At 45.7% G+C, this 23,851-nt stretch overlaps 1 protein-coding gene across 3 annotated transcripts; it reads right to left on the reverse strand.

Annotated features, from left to right (window-relative positions):
* Positions 1–1,963: 1,963 nt before the first annotated feature.
* CLK3 (CDC like kinase 3) lies at positions 1,964–20,527 on the reverse strand. Of its 3 annotated transcripts, none has more exons than XM_019533303.1 (13): positions 19,765–19,934; positions 17,493–17,641; positions 14,519–14,732; positions 12,173–12,266; positions 11,818–11,884; positions 9,039–9,155; positions 8,352–8,518; positions 7,734–7,828; positions 7,208–7,337; positions 6,462–6,544; positions 5,250–5,329; positions 4,272–4,362; positions 1,964–2,378 (listed from the first exon to the last, which is right to left on the reverse strand). In XM_019533303.1, the coding sequence occupies exons 1-13, from the start codon at positions 19,900–19,902 to the stop codon at positions 2,193–2,195; spliced, it is 1,611 nt and encodes a 536-aa protein (XP_019388848.1). In that variant the 5' UTR covers positions 19,903–19,934; the 3' UTR covers positions 1,964–2,192. The 3 variants fall into 3 exon arrangements, with proteins under 3 accessions (XP_019388848.1, XP_019388850.1, XP_019388849.1); XM_019533305.1 differs by lacking the exon at positions 19,765–19,934 and adding an exon at positions 20,425–20,527 and having other exon boundaries at positions 2,193–2,378; XM_019533304.1 differs by lacking the exon at positions 19,765–19,934 and adding an exon at positions 20,146–20,240 and having other exon boundaries at positions 2,193–2,378.
* Positions 20,528–23,851: the final 3,324 nt, after the last annotated feature.

Consider the following 23,851-nt stretch of genomic DNA (forward strand, 5'->3'; position numbering starts at 1 on the left):
TCATAATATACAGTATGCCAGTGTTGGGCAAGGGTACTGGGAGACATCCCTGCTCTTCCCAAATGTACTCTTGCAGTAATTACTGTCCTTGCAGGACTCTGCTCTGTAAGCTTCAGTTAAAGGACCTCCCATGTCCCACGGCATGGAACGCACTGTATCTACCTCAGGAGAATAAGGGCTATGCCCATCTGGTTTTGGGACCCATGGTTCTAGCAAGTTTATCTCCAAACCTGAGCTGGGACCGTGGACACCGGCTTCTGCGTCATGGCCTTTTAGTGCTAACACTGAGACTATCAGTGACCAAGTTCTTCAGTAATACTCTGACTTGGTGGTTTTTTTTGCATCCTGTTTTTTATTTGCCGCCTCTTCTAGAACAAGCACCACAGAGCAAGGCCCAGAGCACCTGCCTAATTGCATTTGAGGCTGGTGAGACTGTTGTAACTAGCAGCAGCATAGTGGTGGGTTGTACCATTTAAAAAGTACATGTCAAGGCTTTCCTCTGCTTTCCCCTGGCATTAAAATGTTGCAGCAGCAAAGCCCTTTTTCAAAGCGGCAGAGGATGAAAAGACTGAATAAATTAGATGAAAAATTTTCAAGTGGCTGATCATAACAGTAGCATAGCCTTAATTCTGCTACATCACTCTTCTTTCCAAGCATGTCTCTGAACCAGTCCAGAGTTGGTTATACAACTAACTAGTACAATTTGAATGGGCTGTAACTCTATAGTGTTGAAGCCCTTGGCCACTGCCACACACTTAAACTGGCTAAGAGACCCTTTTTTTGCCCCAGAGTGGTTCTGGGAATTGTTTGAAGTATCACTTAAAAGTGGTTAGTGTTACACAGAAGGAGATCTCAAACATCTGCTGCAGTAGTAAGGGAAAGGATCCCTTCTAAGGAATAATCAGTTGGAGCACTGACTAGCTCACTGCTCCTCTGCACCAGAACTACTGCACTTTGAGACAAGGCTTTTGCAGTCTTAATTGAAGCTTTATAATTCATTCACACCAAGAGTAGACTGTATTGGTCTTTCCTCTGACAGGTTTGATTATTGACAGAGGAACCAAGGCACTGGTCTCCTCTGGCTGCAGCTTACTGCAGATGTACATTATGGCTTGCAAGCTGAAGCAGGTGTATGTTGCTGTTGCATCTACTACATCCAGTGGGAAGGGTGCATCCTCCCCTCCCCTCCTGCTTGTCAGCAATCTTTACTAACAAAGCCTACAGTTTATTTTGGTGAAGGATGTTAATTAGGTTTTTATATTGCCATGACTAGGTTTTTACCACCCTCACAAGGGTACTGGCAGCCACCGGCTCACTTCTAGAAAGCAGAGGGGCAGCTGTTACTGAGGTCAGTTCTGCATCACTCTTCCTTGAAGCTTGTTATAAAAACAATGTGATTAGTATTTTTTTTTTCTCAATGGAGGAACCTCATCTCTTGTCACTGACTGAGTAAAGGTAAATGCACAACTGTAATCAGTCGATGTCATTCATGGAAACTGTTTTGTAATGACTAATTCATGCAGCTATTGGGGAAATACCAGCCCTGAAATAAAGCGCAACTGTTCGTGTGTGTTACGGTCACTTGTATATGTTGAAGCAGTGTCTTGGGTAAATGGTAGGCTTTTACACCCTTCGTATACTCTTCCAGTACTAAATAGAGGAAACAGGGTTAGAAAAATCATGATGTAGTAGACATGATCCTTCTCTGCTACTCAAACTTCAAGATTAGCATCAGTTCACACAGCTCTTTTCTGGAGCTTGTTATCAACTCAATAGAAAAAAAGACTGACTTTGTACTGTCTCAAACTTCCTCCAAAAAAAAAAAAAATACAAGGTTACCTTGAACCAGCAAAATTAGTTCTCATGTTGGTAACAATGCAGTTGTGGATAAATATAAAACCACTCTTTATTAACAGAAGAGGCTGGCAGATTGGGAGCAAAAATAGCTACACATCCATACAAGTAAATTATCAAACAATAAGAAACACTTTTATTTTAACTTTACAACATATAAATAGACAAATCTGTGCTTTCCATGTAGCTTTTTCTTCCCCTCCCATGCCCAGGGTCCATCTCACATTGCACCAGTACCTCCGTGCTACAGGAGAGCTACTGGAGCCTTTACTGCAGAGGTCAAACTGATCCACAAGTATGTACAAATGCTGAAGGAATCACTACCCTCCCCCCATCTGTCATCTGCTCAGGTCACGGCTTGAGTCCCGGCCACACAGCATCCTTTCTTCTGGAGACAGGCCAGTAAAGAACGGGTGCATCAGTGCTTCAGAGAACATGATCCTTTGGGAAGGATCAAATTCCAACATCCTTCTCATCAGGTCAAAGAACTGCAGGTGGTCTAGTGAGTCATGCAGCATGTAGGTCTGAAAACAAGAGGATGGCATAGTGAGGAAGGGAATGTGAGCTCAGTTACTCTTGTCAACTTCACAAGATCAAAAATCAAAGTACACTTTGGTGCTGGTACCATTAGGGCTGAAGTTTTCCAGCCCACCACAGCCACAAGAGGCTGGGAATGAACGGCTCCAAGAGGTTCCAAACAGACCCATAGGAAATTATGAAAGAATGATGAGGGATGGGACTTTAAGCCAAAGGTTGCCCCTTTATTTCCACATCACAAGCAGGCAGCTGATAAAGTCAAGAAGGGCAGAACCATGTGGGGCTGGAAACTCCCTCTTTTCTGTGGCTACAGCAGCAGCTCAGACAAACAGGTGGGGGGCAAAGAAGGGTTTCAGACCATTTTTGAAGGTGCCCCGCCCCCAAAAAAAGCTCACATACATGCATATCAGCTCCCCATAGTGCAGCTTCCATTCAGCCTACCATCAGTAGCTGGTTGGATATGGGTCACTGAAACCTGCTCCCCCTTTCCTATTAGTTCATAAAGCTCTGGGCTAAGGCATCTTTATATGATACAGCACCAAGCAACAACAGGGCAAGACAGATTACTGTCCAATTATCACCTCTGAGTGCAAAGTCAGGAGCAGCAGCTTTCCTTCCGCTAGCTTGTAGCCTCGTTACTACCCAAGCAGCTCACAACCTAGCAATTCCCCAGAACACTCCTGGAGGCAGGAAGTGCCATCACCCCCACTTCTTAAAAGCAAAAGGAACCAAGGCACAGAGTTTGCCCCAAGTCCACACAGAAAACCTGTAGCAGAGCAGGGAACTGAACTTGGGTCTCTTGAGCTCTGCTGACACCTACCACCAGATTAACCCTCTTTAATGCACGGCTCCTCTATCAGGACAGAACAGGGACTGAACCAAGTAAAGACTTCTGAGCTGCAGCCTTCCAGGAGATTTAAAAAAACATGCTGTCCTACACTGACTGAGGGAGCTACACACATACACTGGCATTAGATCCTGCAAAAATCCCTGCAGCCTTCCAAGCTGAGAGCTGTTGTGCTTGGAAGGTATGATTCACTAGAAGATAGTGGTGATGCCGGTTTGGCAAGGGAACTATTCTCTCCCCAGGTCCCTCTCAGCAAGCAGCTGGTGTGTGATGGCAATACTAATTAGATTAACTACACGCCCCCAGCTCCCTTTGTTGTTCCATCTCTTGACAATCATAAGCCCTATGCCTCCACACAGTTCTTGCCATCACTATCACCATCCCAATTCTTAATTTGGAAAACAGACACGAAGGCCACAGTGAGCCAATAATATGTACAAGAAGAGAACACCAAAGTGTACATACAGGCTGTACACAGCAGCTCTCACGGAGGTGAACTGAAGTGGCAGGCATTCAGAATGGCTGGACTTTGGGCCCAAGACTGTGTTTTTCAATCCTGTGTCCTATATTGAGCCAGCATGCTTCCAGCAAATTGTACGAGGACAAAAATCACCAGAACACACCGAGCAGCGATCCTACACTGGCTTCAAAGGGAGACAGCCAGCCTGACATCCATTGCTAGCTTCTACGTTAGTGCATAATGGCAAGAAAACATGCAAAGGCTTTACAAACTGACCATTTCTTTTGGAATAGGGCCATAGGCAATTAAAATGCATTGATTTAGGCTCTTTAAAGGCTGAATAATTATTCCCAAGGGACTCACCAATCAACATTTTACCAAGTCTTTCAAAGCCAAACTAAGAAGAATATAACAGTCTCCCCTGCCATTTAGATGTTGACAACAGCACATCACAGCTTTTGACTCCCAGAACATTACAGGCAATACATAGGGATTAACAAGGAGCAAGGAACATGAGTATTCACTGTAGAGCCACCCACACACTCTACACCAAAGCACTTGGGCATTTCTTACCCGCAGTGGTTTGCAGTTCTCTTGGACATATCTTCCATCAGATGTGCTCTCATCCCACACCAGGTTCCCGTTATGGAAGTACTTCTGTTTCCTGTACAATGAAAGAAGTAATTTGAGAGTCTTAAAAAAGCATCCAGACAAATACCATACACAAGAGGGAGGACCAAGGGAAAGCACAACCTCACTTCAAGACAAGGCACCAGTCCAATCACACATTACACTGCAAAATGACAGCACATCTATGAAGTGCAAATCTATTCTACCTTTATTAAGTGAGCCAAAAGCTTCCTGAGACTGTTCTCAAGTATTTCAGAATGCGTATCCTAGAGCATTATACCAGTCACCTGAATTGCCATTTTGGCTATTTAGAAGAGCCATTTAAAAAGCCAAGCTAGACTCATAATGGCTAATAATAAGAGCATCTCCCTCCATGGAACTTTTCATATATTTCAAAAATATTTTATAAAAGGTGGTATTGTTCTCATTATACAGAGAGCAAAAAATGGGCACAGCAGTGATATCATATCTAAGGTCCTCTCAGGTCAGTGGCAAAGCAGAAAAAGTAGCCAGTCACCCACCTTCCATTGTCATACCTTGGCCATCAGGCCAAGCTGCCTGAAAATTCCTATGATGTATCAGGATTGTGCTTTTATTTACTTTAAAATTCACTGTCATCTTAACTTGGGATAGTTACTCAGCATGAAAGAAAAATCACAGCCAAGGTCTCCTTGTGGGTGGTACATAATAAGCTCTGTAATTCATAGACTGCTCAGCTATTTTTCCCCAGAGGTTTATTCAACATGTTATAAGAAATTTCTTAAGTCATTTCTTGACCCCACGATGGTTCTTCCTGGACTATAACCATAGAATTAGGATTCTGAGGCAGGGTCTCAGGAGTTGGTATTCTGCCTACTTAACCGTCACCCACACACAAAGACAGACTAGCTAGCTGCTCAAAGTTCAGTGGCTGGTCCTCACCGAGTTTTGTGGATCATGTGGGATGGAATCGGCCCAAGGATTTTTTCCATCATTACAAGGTGTTCACGATTCTCATGGGTCTGTGGAGGAAAAGCAATTTGGGATTACTTTAATGGTAGGGTTACCATATGTCCGTGTTTTCCCAGACAAGTCCTCTTTTTGAGCCCTCTGATCTCCGTCCGGGCATTTTGTTAAAATTCTCCAGGTTGGGAGTGAGGGCCATCATCATGGCCTTGAGGCAGGGGGAGGGGAGGGGTGGGCAGGGCTTGGCAGTGAGAGGCAACAGAATGGGCACGGGCAGGGCACCAGCATGTCACTGCGCCCCCTCCCCCAGTCATACTTCCCCCCACTTCCCCTCCTCTGTGTGACAGGCACCCTCTTTTTTGGACCTGGAAATATGGTAACCCTATTCAATGGCATTATCCACACAAGGACATCAAACAAGATATAAACCCAAACTCTTCCAAGGACTAACAGAACCATCTTTCTGCTATACATGGGGTTGGAAATGTTTTTGGCTGGAGTGCCAAAAACACTCCAACCTCAACCCTCTGCCAAGGGCACAGTGGGGGAGCTGCAAGGGGCCCTATCCTCACTGCTGGCAGCAGGTGTATGTGCACCTCTGGGTAGATGACAGGGCAGGGCTGGGTTAGCATACTGTCTAGGCTCCTTCTCCACCATGGGCCCAGAGGACCATGCGCAGCCACCACTGGCTACAAAGCCCAGGCTGATCACAGCTGCACTGGGGTCTAGAGGATCAGCCAGGCTCTGTGGTGGCAGTGGCTGCAAGCACACTACAAGGACAGCAGGGGAGGGGCTGGGGCAACACAACCCTGACCCTTCCCAACTGTATGCCCTGAGGCATATATGTAGCGGCCACCATCACAGAGCCCAATCTCCCAGCAGCCTGTCACGAAGCCCAGGCTGCTTGTAGCCTCCTAGCCGTCTACTGCGAGCAGCCTGGGATCTGTGGCTGGTGGCAGCTGCCCAGAGACCAGGCCAGCTACAATGTGCAGAACAAAATGAGCTCGCATGCCATGTTCTGGCATGTGTGCTGGGGTTGCCAACCCCTGTGGTATACTAAGGTTTCAGCATCCAGAAAGCTTAAAGAATTTGTTATTTTTAGTAACCAAAAGAACTTAAGACTCTAAAATGAAAGGATAATGCTTATATTTTGGTCAAAGGTACGAAGATTTTTGGAGAGTATTGTACCTGAAAGAGTGTGAAGCCACGGTAATATTCAAACAAAATGCAGCCAGTACTCCAGACATCACATGGTTGTGCCCAGCCTAGCTCTGCAAAAAGAAGAATGCCTACTTTAAGCATCCAATGACATATGTAGAGCTAGAACAAAATTCCCCACTGGTGGCTTCCTATTTTCTTTCTGAGCTGCAGAGACCAAGACAGGCCTCTTAAACACCTACAGACCTGGTGGGCTTCTGCCATGGGGTGATCACTGAACCCTCTGGGAATCAAAGGCTTGGAAATAGCTGTCTACTCTTTTTCAGCCTGGATAATGCTATATCCCCTGTTATTTAATAATGTCAGATCAACTCAACTGCTTATACCTTGCTGGAGTGTCTTAGGGATGTTGCACGGCAGAGATCTAAATTGTGCACTTGCCTAGTCAGTAATGTGTGGACAGAAAAACCTTTTATTTCAGGCCTTGGATGTGCTGGAAGACTGTTGAGACAGCATGTTCTTTCAACAGCACACTGACCTTCACCTCCAATAAATCTAATATTGCAGCAAAATTAACCTCCCACCTAAATATGCAGAGTGCAGATTATCCCTTTGTTCCACTTGGGAACTGGAAATCTTCAGCTGACTTCCTTGTAACATGCTGCTTTTACCATACCATATTCCGCGGGACAACTATTTTGTTCCAGAGCTGCCTGCCCCATCTCACCCTGTCCCCATGATCCAACAGTAAGACAGAAAAGCCTAACATCACCTACCTAAAATCACCTCTGGGGGGCGGTAATGCCGAGTAGCAACAATGGTAGTGTGATGTTCATGATCAAAAGTAGCGCTTCCAAAGTCTGCAACACGGATGCTTGTGTTCCTAATTGATTTCTCTTCACAACTCTGCAATGCACAAAAAGCAAGCATCAGTAACCCTTGGGAGACTGTTTCAGTCCCATCAGAAATGTTGTGCATGTGTCTGTGTGACAGAAAGGATCATAAACTCCAGAAGCTTCACATTTTTCATTACAACTCAAAACCTCTTTAATGCAGGTAACCAAGTGCTCTTCAGTTTACACACTGGAAAAAAGTGAAGCCAAAAGCTCTGGATCTTAAAGAGTCAAACACCAGAACAAAGAAGAGAATTCTGGTTCCCTTACTTCCAGTCTCCTGTTCTAGCTGTTGAACATAACTGCCCTTTTGCTCAACCATGAAATAGGAAAGAAGAAAACTATTTCTGGTACGAAGCAAGGCAGAGTGTTCACGTATTTCTTACCCTCACCTTCAGGCAGAACCTACCTTCTTTTCATTGTACAAGGTGTCAAAAGCTGAATTCACAAATAAGATGTTTTCAGGCTTGAGGTCAGTATGAGTCAGCTGGTTGTCATGCAGAACTGCACAGAGGGGTGGGAAGAAACATGTAAGCATGAAGCACTAAACAGCGCATAGATCTGTCTAATACACAAGACACTGCTCATTCCCTCCCTTCCAGGGACAGCTCAGGGAAGCAGAATTCATGAAAAGTGCTGCACCATCTATCAAAGTGTGACCATGACTTTCACTATGCTATGTAGACTTCTCTTATCTAATTCATATTGATTACATCATATTTTAACTATAAAACATTTCCCATACATGGCTGAAATGTCTACATGGAAAAGCTTACAAGACTGCTTTTCCTTCATTTCAGAAGGTAAATCTTGCAATTACATTCCCAAACCCACCTCCCCACTTTGCTATCCAGAGTCTCTCACCTGTTTTTAATACTCTTCAAGTAAGGGAATTTCCCAGAATGTTCCAACACTATTAGCATTCCTGTAAACAAGCTGATATTTCTGGAGACAGACACTAGCTGTGGTGGACCAAACTGAGCTCTTTTCAGCAGACAACCCCAGTAAGGGACTCTGGTGAACTTACATCTCAAGGCATGGCAGAGCTGGTAGGCCATGTGCCGAATCTGAGAAAGGGAGTATGGCTGAAAGTTATTGTCCTTCAGGAATTCAAATGTGTTCTTGCCCAGAAGCTCAAAGGCGATGCACATGTGGCCGTGGAAATTGAACCAGTCTGACATCAGGACACACAAACTGCGCAAAAAGGGTGGCAAGAATGTCACTGCCTACACAAAAAATAGTGAAGTTCTCAGCCTTCCCTCCTGCAAAATGGCACACACACACATTTACTCCAGAGTATTCTCAACACAGTCTGGAAGAAATGCTGATCTCATATGTAAAGTTACTTCTGAGGAAGCACATCTGGTTTCATCCCCACTCCTCACTGCAGAGGAAAACTTGGGTAAACTACTCTGGAGTAACCGTGTTGTATGTCCCCACCCAAAGGGATGAGCAAACAGACATTCAGAGTCTGCCAAAGTGTAGTTATTACAAAACACTGTCAACATGTGTTCCTAATACTGAAATGAGAATGGATCAGGGTGAAGATGGGATCACTTTCAAGGTACAGAGAGAAGACTGGTATTATGTTTCCATGCTATTTTTGCTCAGGGCTCTCCTCCATGTTACCATGTACAAACCAACATCCATCCTCTGGGAAGAGATGCAAACAGCACCCAGCTCCAATAGCAACCCTTCAAATGGTGGAACTTACAATTTGTTGTCCTTGTCTCTCTCTCTGATTTTCTTCAGGACGTTGATTTCTAGTCTGGCTGCTTCTCGGTACTTCCCCACATTTTTAATAATTTTCAGAGCGACCTGAGATTTGCCTCTGCAGGGGAAAGATGACACAAGAACAAGTCAGGATTGGAGCAGCCCAGATCTCAATGAATAGTCACTGAGAGTAGAGATCCTAGAAGGAACACTAATTCCCAGATCCTCCAAGGTTTTTAAGTCTTCCTTGGCCCAGGGAAAAAGAAACTGCTCTTTATTAACCCCTGCAATGATGCAGAACTTTATGGCTCTTTTTCACTCCCACAGCCAGCCAGCCATCAGTGGGTTATAAATTATACCCTACAACTAAGTGCAATCTAAAACTAGGAAATGCAGCTTGCGAAAATAAAAAGTGATGAAGTGCATCATCAGCACTTCACCTGTATCTTCTTCCACCAACAGGGGCAACTAAAACGACTCAGAGGACCCCAATGATCCCACAAGATTTGCCAATGAGCCAAAACCCTTATCTACATAACTGCTTGAATGAGACAGGAGTGGAGTGCTCCTTACGCAGATCTGAAGAGATAGGGAACAGTGGAATGGACCACCTGCCAGGCCTTCAAAGGACCTAAGGAGCGGGACTTCTTTACAGGTGATTTTAGGCACTGAAGAGAGGCACCTTCCAGGTGTTGGGCCAAGGATAAAATGTCCATCTCCCCAAGGCCCATGCTCTCTTCAGACCTTTATGGGTAAGCTCTTTGCTATAGAATTTGTCTTCTTTTTTGATTTGTGGGCATTCAGTACCCTGAAGAAAAGGGTCCTAATGCATGATGAGGGTTCACAGACATTACACCACAATACAATTAGTGTTTCCTGACCACCCCCCAAAAAAAAAAAATTATTTTTTTTTAAGTAATGAAAGTACATCTGGGCTTGGGGTATATTTAACCTTTCCAGAACTTTAAGAGTTAAAAACTTAGGAAGCAAGAATTCAAGTTGTATATCTTGCAACAGGTCAGTCGCACAAGGAGCTGCCAAGACAATAGAGATCAAAGATCGAATTTCTCCGGGAAAGAATCAAATGTTCCACTACAGCAAGTGGCCTTGTCTTTCTCATGCAGAAAGGCCATGAGGTGGGTGTAATGCTACAGTAATCACTAGGCTGTAACAAGTCTCCCCAGCTGCTCTCTCAGATTGTATTCCACTGGTTTCCATTAGTGAAGCCAAGGCTCCCTGCCTATGTAATTCAGAGATGCTACAAAGGAAATATGGGATAGTCAAATTAGCAAGAAGACGCAGCCATGTCTTCAGAAACCTGGGATGGGCATGCAAGGGGGAGGGAAAGTAAGCTCACCAAAGTAAGAGATAATAGAGAATATGATGTTCCATCCACTTATCTCATTCTTGGCCATTAGCAAAGAGTGGAATCCCAAGAGCCTCAAACTAAAGCCCAATAACTATTTCTAACAGAGCTGCTAAAAGCCATGAATTATACTGTGCCATGATACTGCAAATCTCCCCTCTCACTTTGCAGAAACATTTTGAAGGGGCAGGAAGATCTGATTTGCTCCTGAACTAAGCAGGCCCAGAAGCCTGCAGTCAGAGAAGACAAGGACCTGGGATAACTATTTAATGGAGGTACACCTATACATCAGCAGCAGCTGGTGGCATACCAGACTGGCACCAATAAAAGGAAAATTAACATTACTGGCAATCTTTTTTTTGGCCAGTGGAGCCAATAATGTCACTGACAAATGCCATGTGCATGTGCACAGCCACAGCACACATGCAGCCAGGAATGCAGCCTGGCAGGCAGCATCAGGCCGGTAAGTCGGGGGAGGCGAGGAGAGAAGGGGCATCCCCACTGTGAGGGAGGAAGTGGAACAGGGGCAGTGAATGGGCCCCTGGGGTGGGTCACAGGATGGTCCCACAGGCGGCTCATCTGGGTGGCATGGCGGGGGGATCCCTGCTGCTGTGTGCACCCCTGGACACTGCATGTGCCCCCCCCCCCCACAGATTTGCTCATGGGGCAAAAGGTAGGCAGCCAGCTGCAGGCTCAGGGGTTGTGCCAGACTCTTCCCAGCAGGGAGGGGCTGAACCAGGGCTGTGCTGGGGCAGGTGGTGGCAGCGCTGGGAGAGGGTTATGGGGTGGGCTACTGCCATCCCAACATTTGCTGTAGCCCCCCTTCCCAGTGACACTACCACCTGCTCCAAGCACAGTCCTAGTTCAGCCCCCCACTGGGAAGGGGCCAGCACTGCCCCCAGCCCTGATTCTGCAGCAGGCAGCCCACCCTCACCCTGAGCACAAATCCAGGTGGCACATGCCTCCACCAGAGGTGCGCACAGCATCAAGGAGCTACCCACCTCTTCCCCCCTGACAAGCCACCCACGGTTCCACCCCGTGGCCCACCCTGAGGGCCCATTCATCACTCTGGCTGGGCAGCGCCTGCCCCTGCCCTGCTCCCTCCCTCCCTCACCGTGGAGGCCTCTACTGGGCCCCCACCATGCCCCTTCCCCTCCCTCAGACATACCAGCCAGATGCTGATCTCCAAGCTGCTGGGCTGTATGTTGGCTATCGGATCGGTATTGGCCAATATGGCTAGTTAATAATCAGCCATCGGTATCAGCCAAAAAAAAATGTTAAATCGGTCAACCTCTACTATTTAGTGGAAAAAGTTAATGATTGTTTCATAAGCCCTAATCTACACCCAACTGACAACCTCTGTGATCCTTTGATACACAACTGGCATGTGACTTGGAGAGTAACAACTGCTTACCTGGCATGGTCCACACACTCCACAACTTTGCCAAAAGTGCCTTCACCGAGGCTGCCGACAATCTCATCTAAAAGAGAAAACAAGAACAGATGTCAGCCCTGAGCACCCAGAGAGAGTGAGGTCCTGCAATTTCATCACAGCATTCAAATGTCAAAAAAATAAAATTAAAAAAAAAAAAAGTATCTCTCACTGCCACACTCTTTAACAGAAGTGTCTATTGTCTGCTTCAGGCAATTACTGGTCAGTCCATTTATAAGCAATAAACACTAGAGACCCCTCCAGAACAATAAGAGAGATCTTGTCTAACATGGGGATAGAAAGTAGAGAGGTAAAGTTTTACGAAAGGTGGCTGTACATCGCTCTTGGAGCCAATCGCCGATCCTGCACACCAGGTGACCTTCCTTGTCATCTTCCACGCTCCTGCTGCGTTTACTGCTCTGTTGGCTTCTCTGTACACACCGCCCCCCGAAACGGCATACGACCAATCGCACGCAGCGGGCAGTTCCGATTGGCAGATTGTGTTGTCATTCAAAGGTGGAGACGACGATGCGTCGGTGGGTGGATTTTCCAGATCCCAGCATTTCATAAGGCACACAGCATATATAACGATAGGGATATTGCAAGGGACACGTCAAGACACAAACTGACTTCAAAAACAGAAAAGTAATAAACAGCTACAGGTATGTAAAGAAAACGGTCTCATTAGCTAGGGTCTGATGCGGCAGCCTCTTAGCAGGAAATGCCACCCTCTTCTCTGGAGGGGAGTGGCAGCTGGGATACTCCATATCACTGGGTTCGCACAAGCATTCCCCACACCGTTTTGTCAGAGAGGAGCAGCTTCCTCTATAATGAATAGAGGACACTGCTGGAGGTGCGAGAAGAACGAGTGCTTCGCCATAGTAATGTCATTTTCTCCGCTGGCAAACATGAATATGGACAGAGCAAAAAAATCAGTTTGGTCAGGCTGTCCAGTAGAAGCCAGAGTAGCCCTCTGCATGATTTTGTCTTGGTCTGATCTATTCATTACTTGTCTCCAAATGTCCCAGAGACTTATCCTGCCCTTAAGCTGGCACTCAGCTGCCTTTCCAATTCTGAGAGAAACACCAACTCAGCTGATCCTATATTTGCAAGCCAGACTGGGCACAGATAGGGCCAGTGTTGAACTTCGTCCTCTGTACTGCTTGCAGCAGGGCAGTTAAGTCCCTGGGGAGCACTGTGGCTCATTGGTCCTGGTCTGCTAACAATAAGAGGTCTGAATCAGTCTTGCTGCTACTAAGCTTCTACTGGAAAACCAGCCGAACGTTCCTGAAGGGTTCCTCCCAGCAGAAGAAAATCCTCCCGCAAAGCGAACTACCATTCTATCCAGTCACTGAACTTTTCTGCTTGGCCTCTCAAAAAAAGCCATATAGAGTTCACTGCATTCTCTATAGCCAGGGATATGGTAACAGAGCTTTAAACGTCCACGCCTGCACTTCCTAATGCACTCCACCACTCTTTCCCTGACCAGTGCAGAAGAATAACCTATAAACAAAGCCTAAGAGATCATCTGAAATGGAGAAAGTGTTTTGAGAGCATATTCCAGATAGCCAGAAGACTTCACAACACAGGATTTGGAGCACACTAGCCAAACCCTTCACACTACCACCACACACGCACACGCAGTTAATAGAGCATTTCCATCATTTAACATTGGCTAAGACAAAAAAAGAAGAAGACGACCACAGAATAAAGTAATGGGCCATTAAGAGTTCCAAACCATGCAGGTATCCAGTATTCCTGCAGGGATCAGGACTCAAGTCATTTTGTTTAAACAATATTTAAAAAGCAACAAACATGAGAAACGTGAATGATATAATTGGTATTTATTGGAGTAATGAGGAGCAGTGAAGTCAAGACATTTCGTCTGGTGCCTCACAACACTTCTGAGTCATTCCAGTGTCCTGGAATAACTCTCTCCCCACATAACATCGTATATTTGGCAAACACCTCAAGAACCTATGAGATGGGAGACTGCTTCATTAGGCTCGGACTGAAAACACTGAAGTTCTCAGAGAAGCTTCAGTCCGAGGAAGTCTGTAATAACAGTCAAGCAGGCCATGCTTGTGCTCACTCAAGGAGAAGCCTTCTCCCAAATACTGTGGGGCAAGAATTGACAACCATTGTGCCAACAGCTTTGAAGAATGGGTGCGACAGTTGATTCACCCTAAAGGACGCAAGATTCTGGCACGATTCAACAGACACAACCACAAAGGAGTATCTTGTGCCATCACTGTGTATCAATAATAGTTCAGGCTGAAATGTAAATAGGCAGCAGAAGCGGAACCCTCATCACGTGCAAGAGAAACTAAAACCATAGAGAGAAACCAGAACCAGATGCAGTCACCATTTTTACCTGCATCCAAGGTACCCTTGTAACAGTGCTGAAGAGAACTCCAGTTAATTCCTCTCCCCCTCTTTACCGTGGGAGCATAGCCTAGTTTTCCCAGGTATTAGGACTACACAGGGTAGTACTTTCACAAATTAACAGCTGATAAATACTTTGAGTCTAAGACACTGAATTATTATGCTCTATGTTCCACTTAAATCAACAACAAAGCAGAAGAGGGATTAGAAGTACTCACCCAATATATTCAAAGCTGAAAGGAGGTAAGAGAAATTAAAAACCTAGAACCCTCTCAAATTCATTCTGGATTCTACTCACCGAGGATGCACTGCTACAAGACCTGGTCCTGCGTTTCCGACAGTGATGCTGGTGCTTTTTTGCTCGCTGGTGTTCTCTGCCCCTCGATCTCCGCCAGTGTCGTGAATGAGTAGCATAATAATCCTCTCCAAAAGAAGGACTTCGCTCTTCAAACCGGTAATTGTCGCTGTCCCGTCTCTCTCGGTACCTCCTGTGGTAAGGCATCCTGTCCTGGCTGCATTACAAATAAGAACCCATTTATAAACCTGGGAAGAAAGGGCACACTTCAAAAACTACAGCACAGCTCCAAGCAAATGCAACCTGACGATGCATGTTCTTATTCCCTCCGCCTGGCAGCAGAGAACATACCGAAGCAGTTCTTGCTCAGAGCTTTGAGCCTAAGTAACTCAAATTGAGAAGCTATAGAGAAAGGCAAAGGTGAACAGGGATACGACAGGGCTTCTGTATAAGGAGAAGCTCAACATACTAGGATTTTCCAGTCAAGAAAAGAAACCACTGAGAGGAGGTATCAGACAAGTCTTTAAAATCATAAGCTGAGGATCTATATAGGGATTTACTATTTACAGTTCCTCACAATACTAGAATTATGGGACATGCAATGAAATTAATAGATAGTTGGTTTCAAACAAAAGGCAGATTCCCTGTCCCCACACCCACCAGTGTATAATTAGCTTGTGGAACACCCTGCCACACGATGTTGTGGAGGTGGATAGTTTAACCAGGTTTACAAGAGGATTGGACAAATTCATGAAGGATAAGTCCCTAAGCATGTATTAAACACAACAGTTAAGGGTGTGACCTCAAAATTGGGACCCCCTATGCCTCTGCAAGCTAGAAGCTGCAGGGCAGGAGGGGCAAAAAATGGATCAGTCTGGATATTCCCTGCTTAAGTACTCTTTCCTTTGATATCTACTCCGCTGCTGTGAGAGACAGTATACTAATTGAATAGATTGCTTGGCCTGACCCAGCATGGCAAGTTTTCACATTCTAAAACAAAAAGGACTTCTAAGGAATGATGTGGCAATATCATATTTAGATAATTAGGGGGCATAGCATTTGAAGCTGGTTAGTACATGTCTATACTTACCTAGGTACTCATATAAAACTCCTCACCATGCTATATGGACATTTTTCTCCCCAGGCCTCCCTCATGGCTTTTCTGTTTCAAGCGAAACTACGGGTGTTTGTTTGTTTGTTTGTTTTTTTTGGGGGGGGGGAAGGGTGTTAAATGCAAGGAGCACAATGACTGAAGCACAATGACTCACCCAGGGAAATGCAGGATGCTTGGGATACAATGAGAACAAATCATGATCAGTGCCTAGATACCACAACATCTCTTACTAAGGACTCAGGACACTGCAGCCTAGAGCACTGTACAAGCGCACACTATCTCCAAGAGCCAAAAATAAGTTCAATCTATATAGTCTAGTTCCTGGCGTCTGGTGACAATGGTCTATAACATCAAAAATAAGTTCAATCTATATAGTCTAGTTCCTGGCGTCTGGTGACAATGGTCTATAACATCAGTTATAAAGTGGTTAAGGTGGATGTTAGGCCATCCTGTTATCTCACCGTGTAACCTGGTGCCAAAGGATTTTAGACAGTCCTTCCACCTTTGCAAGATAAATGCTTGCGTAAGGGAAGTCTTTATAAATCAAAGCTTTGATTTCAGTAAATGGTGCAGAGTAACAGGAGTGTTTTACAAGGTCTCTCTTCTGGGTTCATTCCAGAGAAGATGTGGGAGCTGTTATAGCTCCAAGCTAGAGCCATGGCTCTTTATTTCCAACTGTAGCAACTCATGCTTTTAGCTCTGAAGACTCCTAGTATTTTGCCAAAGAGGGTGACAGGCATATTTGGCTTTTCAAATAAATTCACTGATGACGTGCTATCACCACTTTCAAAAATGGTATACACTACTGGACAAAAAGGTAGTATTTTGGTAGGAAAGCTCATAGTTCATAGAACTGGACCGTGTACTACTCATACACAAGGTGAGCATATTTTACTTCTTAAGAGCAAAGGTTACTAGGTCAAGGCTAGTGCTTTTGGCATGTAACCGACTGCAATTTGATTACATTAGATGATGCGATTGTCTGCATTATTTAATCATTATTCTGGGTGCCACTCATCTACATTGGGAGGGGATTTATTTCATTTTCCTCTGTACTGAGGCTGTCAGCAAGGCAGCCAACTATTGCCAAACAGGTTAGCAATTCTCATAGTGTGGGCACTTCATTCAATGCTGGACCAAGACCAATTTATTTTATGAAGGCTGACAAACAGATGGGAATAACTTTAGGTCACTACTGAACTTAGCCAAAACTGAAATATAGCTCCAACCCCAATGCCAGTCCTGTAGACAGGCCAAAAAACCATTACCTACAACTTTCCCCATTTGCTAATTCTTTAGAGATGCAGAGAGGATTCAGGGGTAACTAGACAGCACAAAAGGGTATCATCACAAACACTTAAAAGAACCCATACCAAGCCTATATGGAGATAGTCATGATGTGAAAGTAAACAGCAAAGGTTTTCATCAGTTAAGGTGGTTTCTTCATCCAGAAGATCACTATTCAATGTAGTCCAAATGAAAGAATAGAGAAGCTGAAGTAACTAATCTTTCACTGCACCTGAACAACCTTGTCCATTCAGCAAGTGTATTCTGCTGTGCATTAATCATGTCTTAGCTTTCCATGGACTTCAATCCAAAGTTAAGAATGAAAGCACCAAGACAGTGGCAAAACAAGAGTTAAAGAATGTAATATTAGGCTAGGTATTCTTCTGCTGTACATGTAAAGCGCAGCTGTTAGCTGCACTGACAGGCCTGCACCTGTGCTAGGCATCTCCTCTCAAACACTCAGATGAGAATCAAAGGTTTATCTGAGAACACAACAGTCACCTAAGGCAGACATCTGCCCACTACACAGCAACTGCTTAGGAGACAGTCCCAGCCTTTGACAAAGCCGGTTCTCACCTTCGAGATCGTGACCTCCTTGAAAGATCCCTGCGAGGTGGGTATCTCAATCTCCCTTCGTATTCTCTGCTGCGAGACCTCTTCCTCTTCCATTTGTGATTCATGTAGGCCTCTTGCTCGGGGGATCGGTATCTCTTACAGTGATGCATCTGGGGCGCAATAAGGAAGGCACTTGAGTAAAAGGTATTGACTGGAACTGTTGACAGTTTGCAAGTCTCATGGAGCTCCCTACTTATTAAGTGAAGATAGTGAAAACAAAAAGCCACGAGGAGATAAAACAAAGAGCAACAAAAGTCATCACCAACATTACCAATTACAGTTATAAATAAAGAAGTCTCCACAATGTAAGCAACAGCAGGGGACAGTTGTACATCACCCTTTTTTCCAATCTAATACCTACTAACATCTACTATTATTCCCACTGGAAAACAATCAGAATATTTTTCTGGATTTTTCCACTCTCCATTGAGATTTCACTGTTTCCCTCATGCATTCAGCTCTCACACCATGTGCAAATACTTTAAAAGCTAGAGATATACAAAAGTATTTTAAGAAAATAGAACATGTGATTGTAAGAGTACAGGGGCGGGGATAAGAATCTGGAGCTAATTTAATTTCATTTATAAATCGACTAAATTAAATCAAGTGTTCCTTTACTACAATTAAGCTCCACCTTAATCAGCAAACACAAAGGTAGACCAGATGGCCTTTGTGCAGACCTTCTTGCTTTTTCATCATTTGTTTGAACTCATCCTGTGTTAATAATGCCTGGAAAGCCAGCACTACCAAAAGACATTAAATTAAAAAACATGGTGGCTAGAATAATGGCCCAATTAATGGCCTGAGCTCCCATGTTTCTCTGCCCTGCTCCAATACCACTAACTAAAAATGCCCCCAAGAGGATTCCCGTGCAAGAAGAAATCCTCTGGTGGCACAGAGCAGACACGGTAGCTATTGCATCTGCCTTACTTGGGAGAAGTAAATCTCACAGAAAGGGATGTGGCCTGGATACACCTATACAAGGGATTCCTGGCAGCTTAAGCAGCCTTGTGCAGTTCATGCACGAGCAGACCTTCTGCTCTCACTTCACAACCCTGTTGTCAGCACCAAGTATCAGATGGCAACTGAGCATAGAAGTCATTTCAGGAAACCTGGACCCAATTTTGTTTTAATGTAATACCACAATTATCAGTTACATTAATACCCAAGAAAAGACTACAAACCTCTTAAACCAGCAGTTCAAGGTTTAAGATATTAAACCTATACTACAAAACTACCACACAATAAAGAAAAAATGTCCATCAAAACATTGTTTAAAGAAAAATCCCATTGAAAACAGTCAGTTTAGATTCAAACCCAGAAGTGTCCAAACCCAAATAGCGTAGCACTGTTATAATGTAAATAGGCATTAAAATTAAACTACTGGCTGGGGCTTGTATTTCTGCACCACAGAAAATGAAAGTCAGTCAGATGCAGAAAGGTCAAGCTTCGTTTAAAAGAAAAACACACACGTCAGGATCCCTTTATGGAACAGCTTCTTAACCCATGTCTCTCCACTACCTTGTATGGATTTTGTGGCTCTCTCCTGCTCCCTTATTTCTAATTCAGTTGTCCTTTTCTATCCACCTCCCCTTCAAGACATCCTCCCCTCTTTTCTTTCAGGGTGGAAGGCCTTTACCAGCTCCTCATCATATACTTGCCTCTCACCCTTCCTTGGCCCCCAAATCCAATGAATGTCCCTCCATCCAAGAGACCTGACTATTGCTTTCACTAGAAAGCATCAGTTTTGTTCCTGCAGGCAGCAACAGAGGTGGTCAGTGGGCAAGCTAAGCCACTACAGCCCCACAAGCAAGCGCCACCCAAGAGAGGGAAAAACTAAACAAGTAGTCCCCATGCCCACAGCTTTCCCTTCCTTTCAACCACTTGACTCCCCCATTTTTTGCCTGCTTCCTCATTTGCCCTAAGCACATCACAAACACAACCCAAATCACCGTGTGCCAAAGAGGCTTCTAGTTTTTGCTTTGACAGACACCAGCCAACTGATCCATTTTCAGCGCAAAGAACATTTTACTAGAGACCTTAATCCTCAACACAACCCGCCACCGCGCATGGACACGTGATCCTGCACCAGAAGCACCAAACGACTTTGACCCATTTGTATCCTTGACGTGGCCAAAAGTTGTTGAACAGGACCTGGCTGCCAATCCAAAATTAAAGCCCTCCTGATCCCTCCCCACCAAAATGACTTTCTACTGCGTTCCCAGAATCTCACCACAGCGAATGCCTCGGCCCTCCAAAGCCAGGACCCGGCTCTGCTGATGCAGGAGGGCTCAGGAAGTGCAATCCTCATCGGTACCAACCCCTGCCGTCCCGCAGGATCGGTGCGACACACGCACACCCCCGGGAGCATACGCAAAGCCAGCCCGAGTTTGCTTTTGGCAGGCTGCCCAGGCCAGTAGTTTGTCTGGCAAGGAAAAGGAAAGCTCCCGTCGGCCCCTGAAAACAAAGGGGATTTTTTTTTTCCTCCTCAGTTAAAGCTTGAGGGGGAAAAGCTGCCCCACCCCCCACGGCCACGACCCCCCAGCCCCTGAGTCCGCAGCTCAGAGGTCCGGCGGGCGCCGCGCCAAGGGGGAAAACGAGTTACGCTTTCGACCTTTTTAGGCCCCGAGCCTCCTCTGCAAGCACCACCTCGCCTCTCGGCCCCGGCGCCGGGCGGGCACATCACATCGGCCCCGTCCCGCTGCCTCCGACGCAAGGGTCGGCGCCCTCGTTGCCCCGGGGGGCGGGAGAAGGCTCCAGCCGCGGCGCATGCGCGTGAGGGGAGCTCCGCGGTGGGGGGGCGCCGGCGGGCGCTGAGACACGGAAGGGTCCTCGTTTCTACTGCCCCCCCGCGAGGGCCCGATGCGAAGCCGCCCCCTCCCCCCACACTCACCGCCGCGCGCCCCCTCAGCGCTGCGCTCGCGGGCCTGGCCAGGCCCCGACCGCTGCTTCCGCTTCCGGCTGTCGCCCCACTCCGACGACGACACGCAGTATGCGCGCGCAATCGCCTCCTGCCGCTAGAACGGCGCCTTCGAGGGTCGGCCGCTTCCGCGCGGCGCTCTAGCCGCCTTCTCGCTGGGCTTGGAGGACTGCAGAGCTGGGGCCGGGGAGGGGAGCAGGGGCAGCCCCTTAAAGGGGCAGAGTGCTGCCCTGGGTCATCTTTGGGGCTCCCCAGCACCGCACCTCCCCACCTAGCCCAGGGGGTCCCCAGCCCCCACTCCCCCCCAGTATTGGATCCCACCTCATCTCTGGGCAGAGTCTCACTGGTCGGCACCCGCAGGCTCCCCCGTGTCCCCTTTCCTTGTGCTTCACCTGCCACCTCGCCCTGCTTGTTACCTGTCTCCCAAACCCCCTTGTCACAAACCCAGGGGTCACCCCCATAAGGGCAGGGGGCAACCATTGCTCTGGGCACAAGGCCCACGTGTCCCGCATGCATCAACCAGGCCTTGTGGCTGACCTGTGACCTCGCGCCCATCCCTCTTTTCTGCTGATTTGCCCCAAGAAATCAGTTCCTGTATCTCTAGTGGTCTCCCTTCTTCCTTTCCACCACCTCCCTGGGCCCAGCAAACCAACCTGTCCTCTCAAAGCATAGAAAGGTCAGGTTGGGAGGAACCTCAGGAGGTCACATCTGGTCCAACCCCCTGCCCCAAGCAGGACCAGCCCCAACTAGATCATCCAGGGAAGGCATTGTCAATCCAGGCCTTCAAAACCTCCAAGGATGGAGACGTCACCACCTCTCTAGGTAACCTGGCCCAGTGCTTCACCACCCTCCTAGTGAGAGTTTTTCCTAATATCCAACCTAAACCTCCCTTGCTGCATCTTGAGCCCATTGCTCCTTGGTCTGTCACCTGCCACCACTGAGAACAGAGGTCAGTTCTTGGTTCAGTCGTGAAGGAGGGCTTTGCCTCTTCTGCCTACTGCCTGGCTTTAAAAATCAGGGAAGGTGGGGGTCTCAGGAAAACCAGGACAGAGAAGCTGACGGCACGGACCAAGACATGTATGATTTGTTGGTCGGTCAGTGATAGTCCTGGAGTGCTGCAACCTGCAAAGGGCAAGTGGGTGGGAAGACACATGTAGGGCTTTGTGAAGAGGAAAACAGCAGTTAATGTAGATTTGAGGGTATTCTCCTTAATACTTGCTGCATGTTGGGTGCCAGCCCACCAGGATTGCCCTGGAGTCTCCAGGAATTGGATATAAATCTCCAGGAGACTGCTGAGAGTCACCCGGGAAAGAAATGATAGGGCATTCATTGAAATAAATATTGAATGTTGAATTTGATTTATACAGTAGTCCGGTAGGTTTGAAAATGTAATGGTCATGTGCTTTTGCCTTCCTAGCCTAAAGTCCATGTACCATAATCTGTAACTGATATACACAAGCATGTGGGCACGCTCGTGTGTGTCACAGGCATGTTGGCATTCGGGAAACCTCCCAGAATAGATTCAGAGTTGGCAACCCTACCTACACGGTACTATCCAGTTGTGTTGTGTAAGGGTAATACATCAGTGCTCTTTGTACACATTAGTGCATAACAGTGGCTCTCAACCTTTTTAGACTCGAGGTCCCCCTCAGAAAGTGCACGCTTTTAGCTTTCACCCATTTTTGACTATGGGAACATGGCAACTCTTCTGTGACGAGGGTGTAGGTTGCAGCTGTGTTGGTCTAAGGACATAGGCAGACAAGGTTCTTTGGGTAAATCCGATATCTTTTATTTGAGTTGGTCTAATAAAAGATATCGGATTTACCCAAAGAACTTTGTCTTCTGTGACAAAGAACTCAAAAAGACCACAGCAGCTCACAGTGGTTTTGAAGCTCTAGTTTCCTGTTTGACGCCTCTGGGTTTATCTTGCAAATCATGTTTTCATGCCTAGCAGTGCTAACACTGAGTGGCACTCCCAACAGACTCGCTGCAGCACCCTGGCTGAGAATCGTTGGTGCATACAGTAAATTCTGCTTTGTTGCATGTTGATTATTTGCCTACTTTCCAGTAGGTCAGAAAACATTTACTATCTCTTCAGTTAAACTTCACCTGATTAGTTACATAATGGGGATTTTTAGCATATTTTAGTTTATTGCATAAGCCAAAACTAGAAAAAGAAAGCCAAAAGACAAATAATGTAATGGTTGAGTAGAGGAGTACGAAAAAATATTTCCTCTCACAACAGATGATTTACCATAATGTTTGAAGATATGAAACATTTTAGTAATCTAGTTGTTTTACAGTGCATTTTACTTTTTTTGAGATACATTACACGTTTCCTATACAGGAAACCACCCTACTGCCTATACAGGACTGTTCATTTAACAATATGTCTGAGAGAAGGAGAACTGATCAGTTTTGTGTGAGGTTTCCTTATTCATTACATGCATATGTCATCGCAGGTAGGCCTAAGATGTAACTGAACAGCAATTGCCATAGTATTTCATTTATTCAGCACCCAGTCTTTAAAAATGGACAGAAAAATATGTGGAATGACTTGCAGTTCAGTACCACATTAGGATCAGGAATTGTGCTATCTGTTTCTGTTGCTTTTTAATGTATTTTTTGCAATTTTTTTCTGTTCCATTTATTAGTGTAGTCCACTTATTTGTATAGTTTGGATGGATGCATGGGTACACAAGTAACAGGAACATACTGCGTTTATTCTAGACATTTCACCAACTGTACCCATTTCAAACAAATTCAGAAGTCTTGGTTCCCTAAATCTAATATCACCCACATCTTAGTCCTTAAAAAAGAAGCAGAGCTAGAGTATGGCATGTAGATTTGGAAAGGAGTCAGCATCTGAATACAGTCACACCCAGCTCTGCCACTAACTGATTGTGTGGCCTCATGCATGTCACTTAGCTTCAGCATTCCCATTTGTCATGAGGGTGCTATTACACTAAGGCAAAATCATTGGTGTAATTCTGTTGAGTTTGCTAAATTACAACAGGGATATTTTTGGCCCTATATTTCTATTTAATCTCATAGGCTTGTTCCATGAATCAGCGTTTGCTCCACAGATACTGTACCTGGTCGGTAAGAGCTCAAGGTTCTCGTTCTTTTTCTACTGAGACTAAATAACAAAGGAAAGGTCCCAACAGCCCACTGGGCCCAGTTACGACTGGCATTCAATTGACCATGTCAGAATTTAGTTAAAATGCCTTTATTAAATCCAAAGGCCAATAGCAGTTGTACAGTTTATTTAAATGAATGGCCTAAGATACTGTACAGAATGTGAACATGTTAGATAACAGCATTGCAATACTTATAATGACCACATCAGTGCAGTAAGATTATCATACACATTGATCATATGCTTGTAATAAGTCTAAGC

The sequence above is a fragment of the Crocodylus porosus genome, unplaced genomic scaffold, assembly GCF_001723895.1.
Source record: "Crocodylus porosus isolate Cpor-Errol unplaced genomic scaffold, CroPor_comp1, whole genome shotgun sequence".
Classification (NCBI taxonomy): Eukaryota; Metazoa; Chordata; order Crocodylia; family Crocodylidae; genus Crocodylus; species Crocodylus porosus.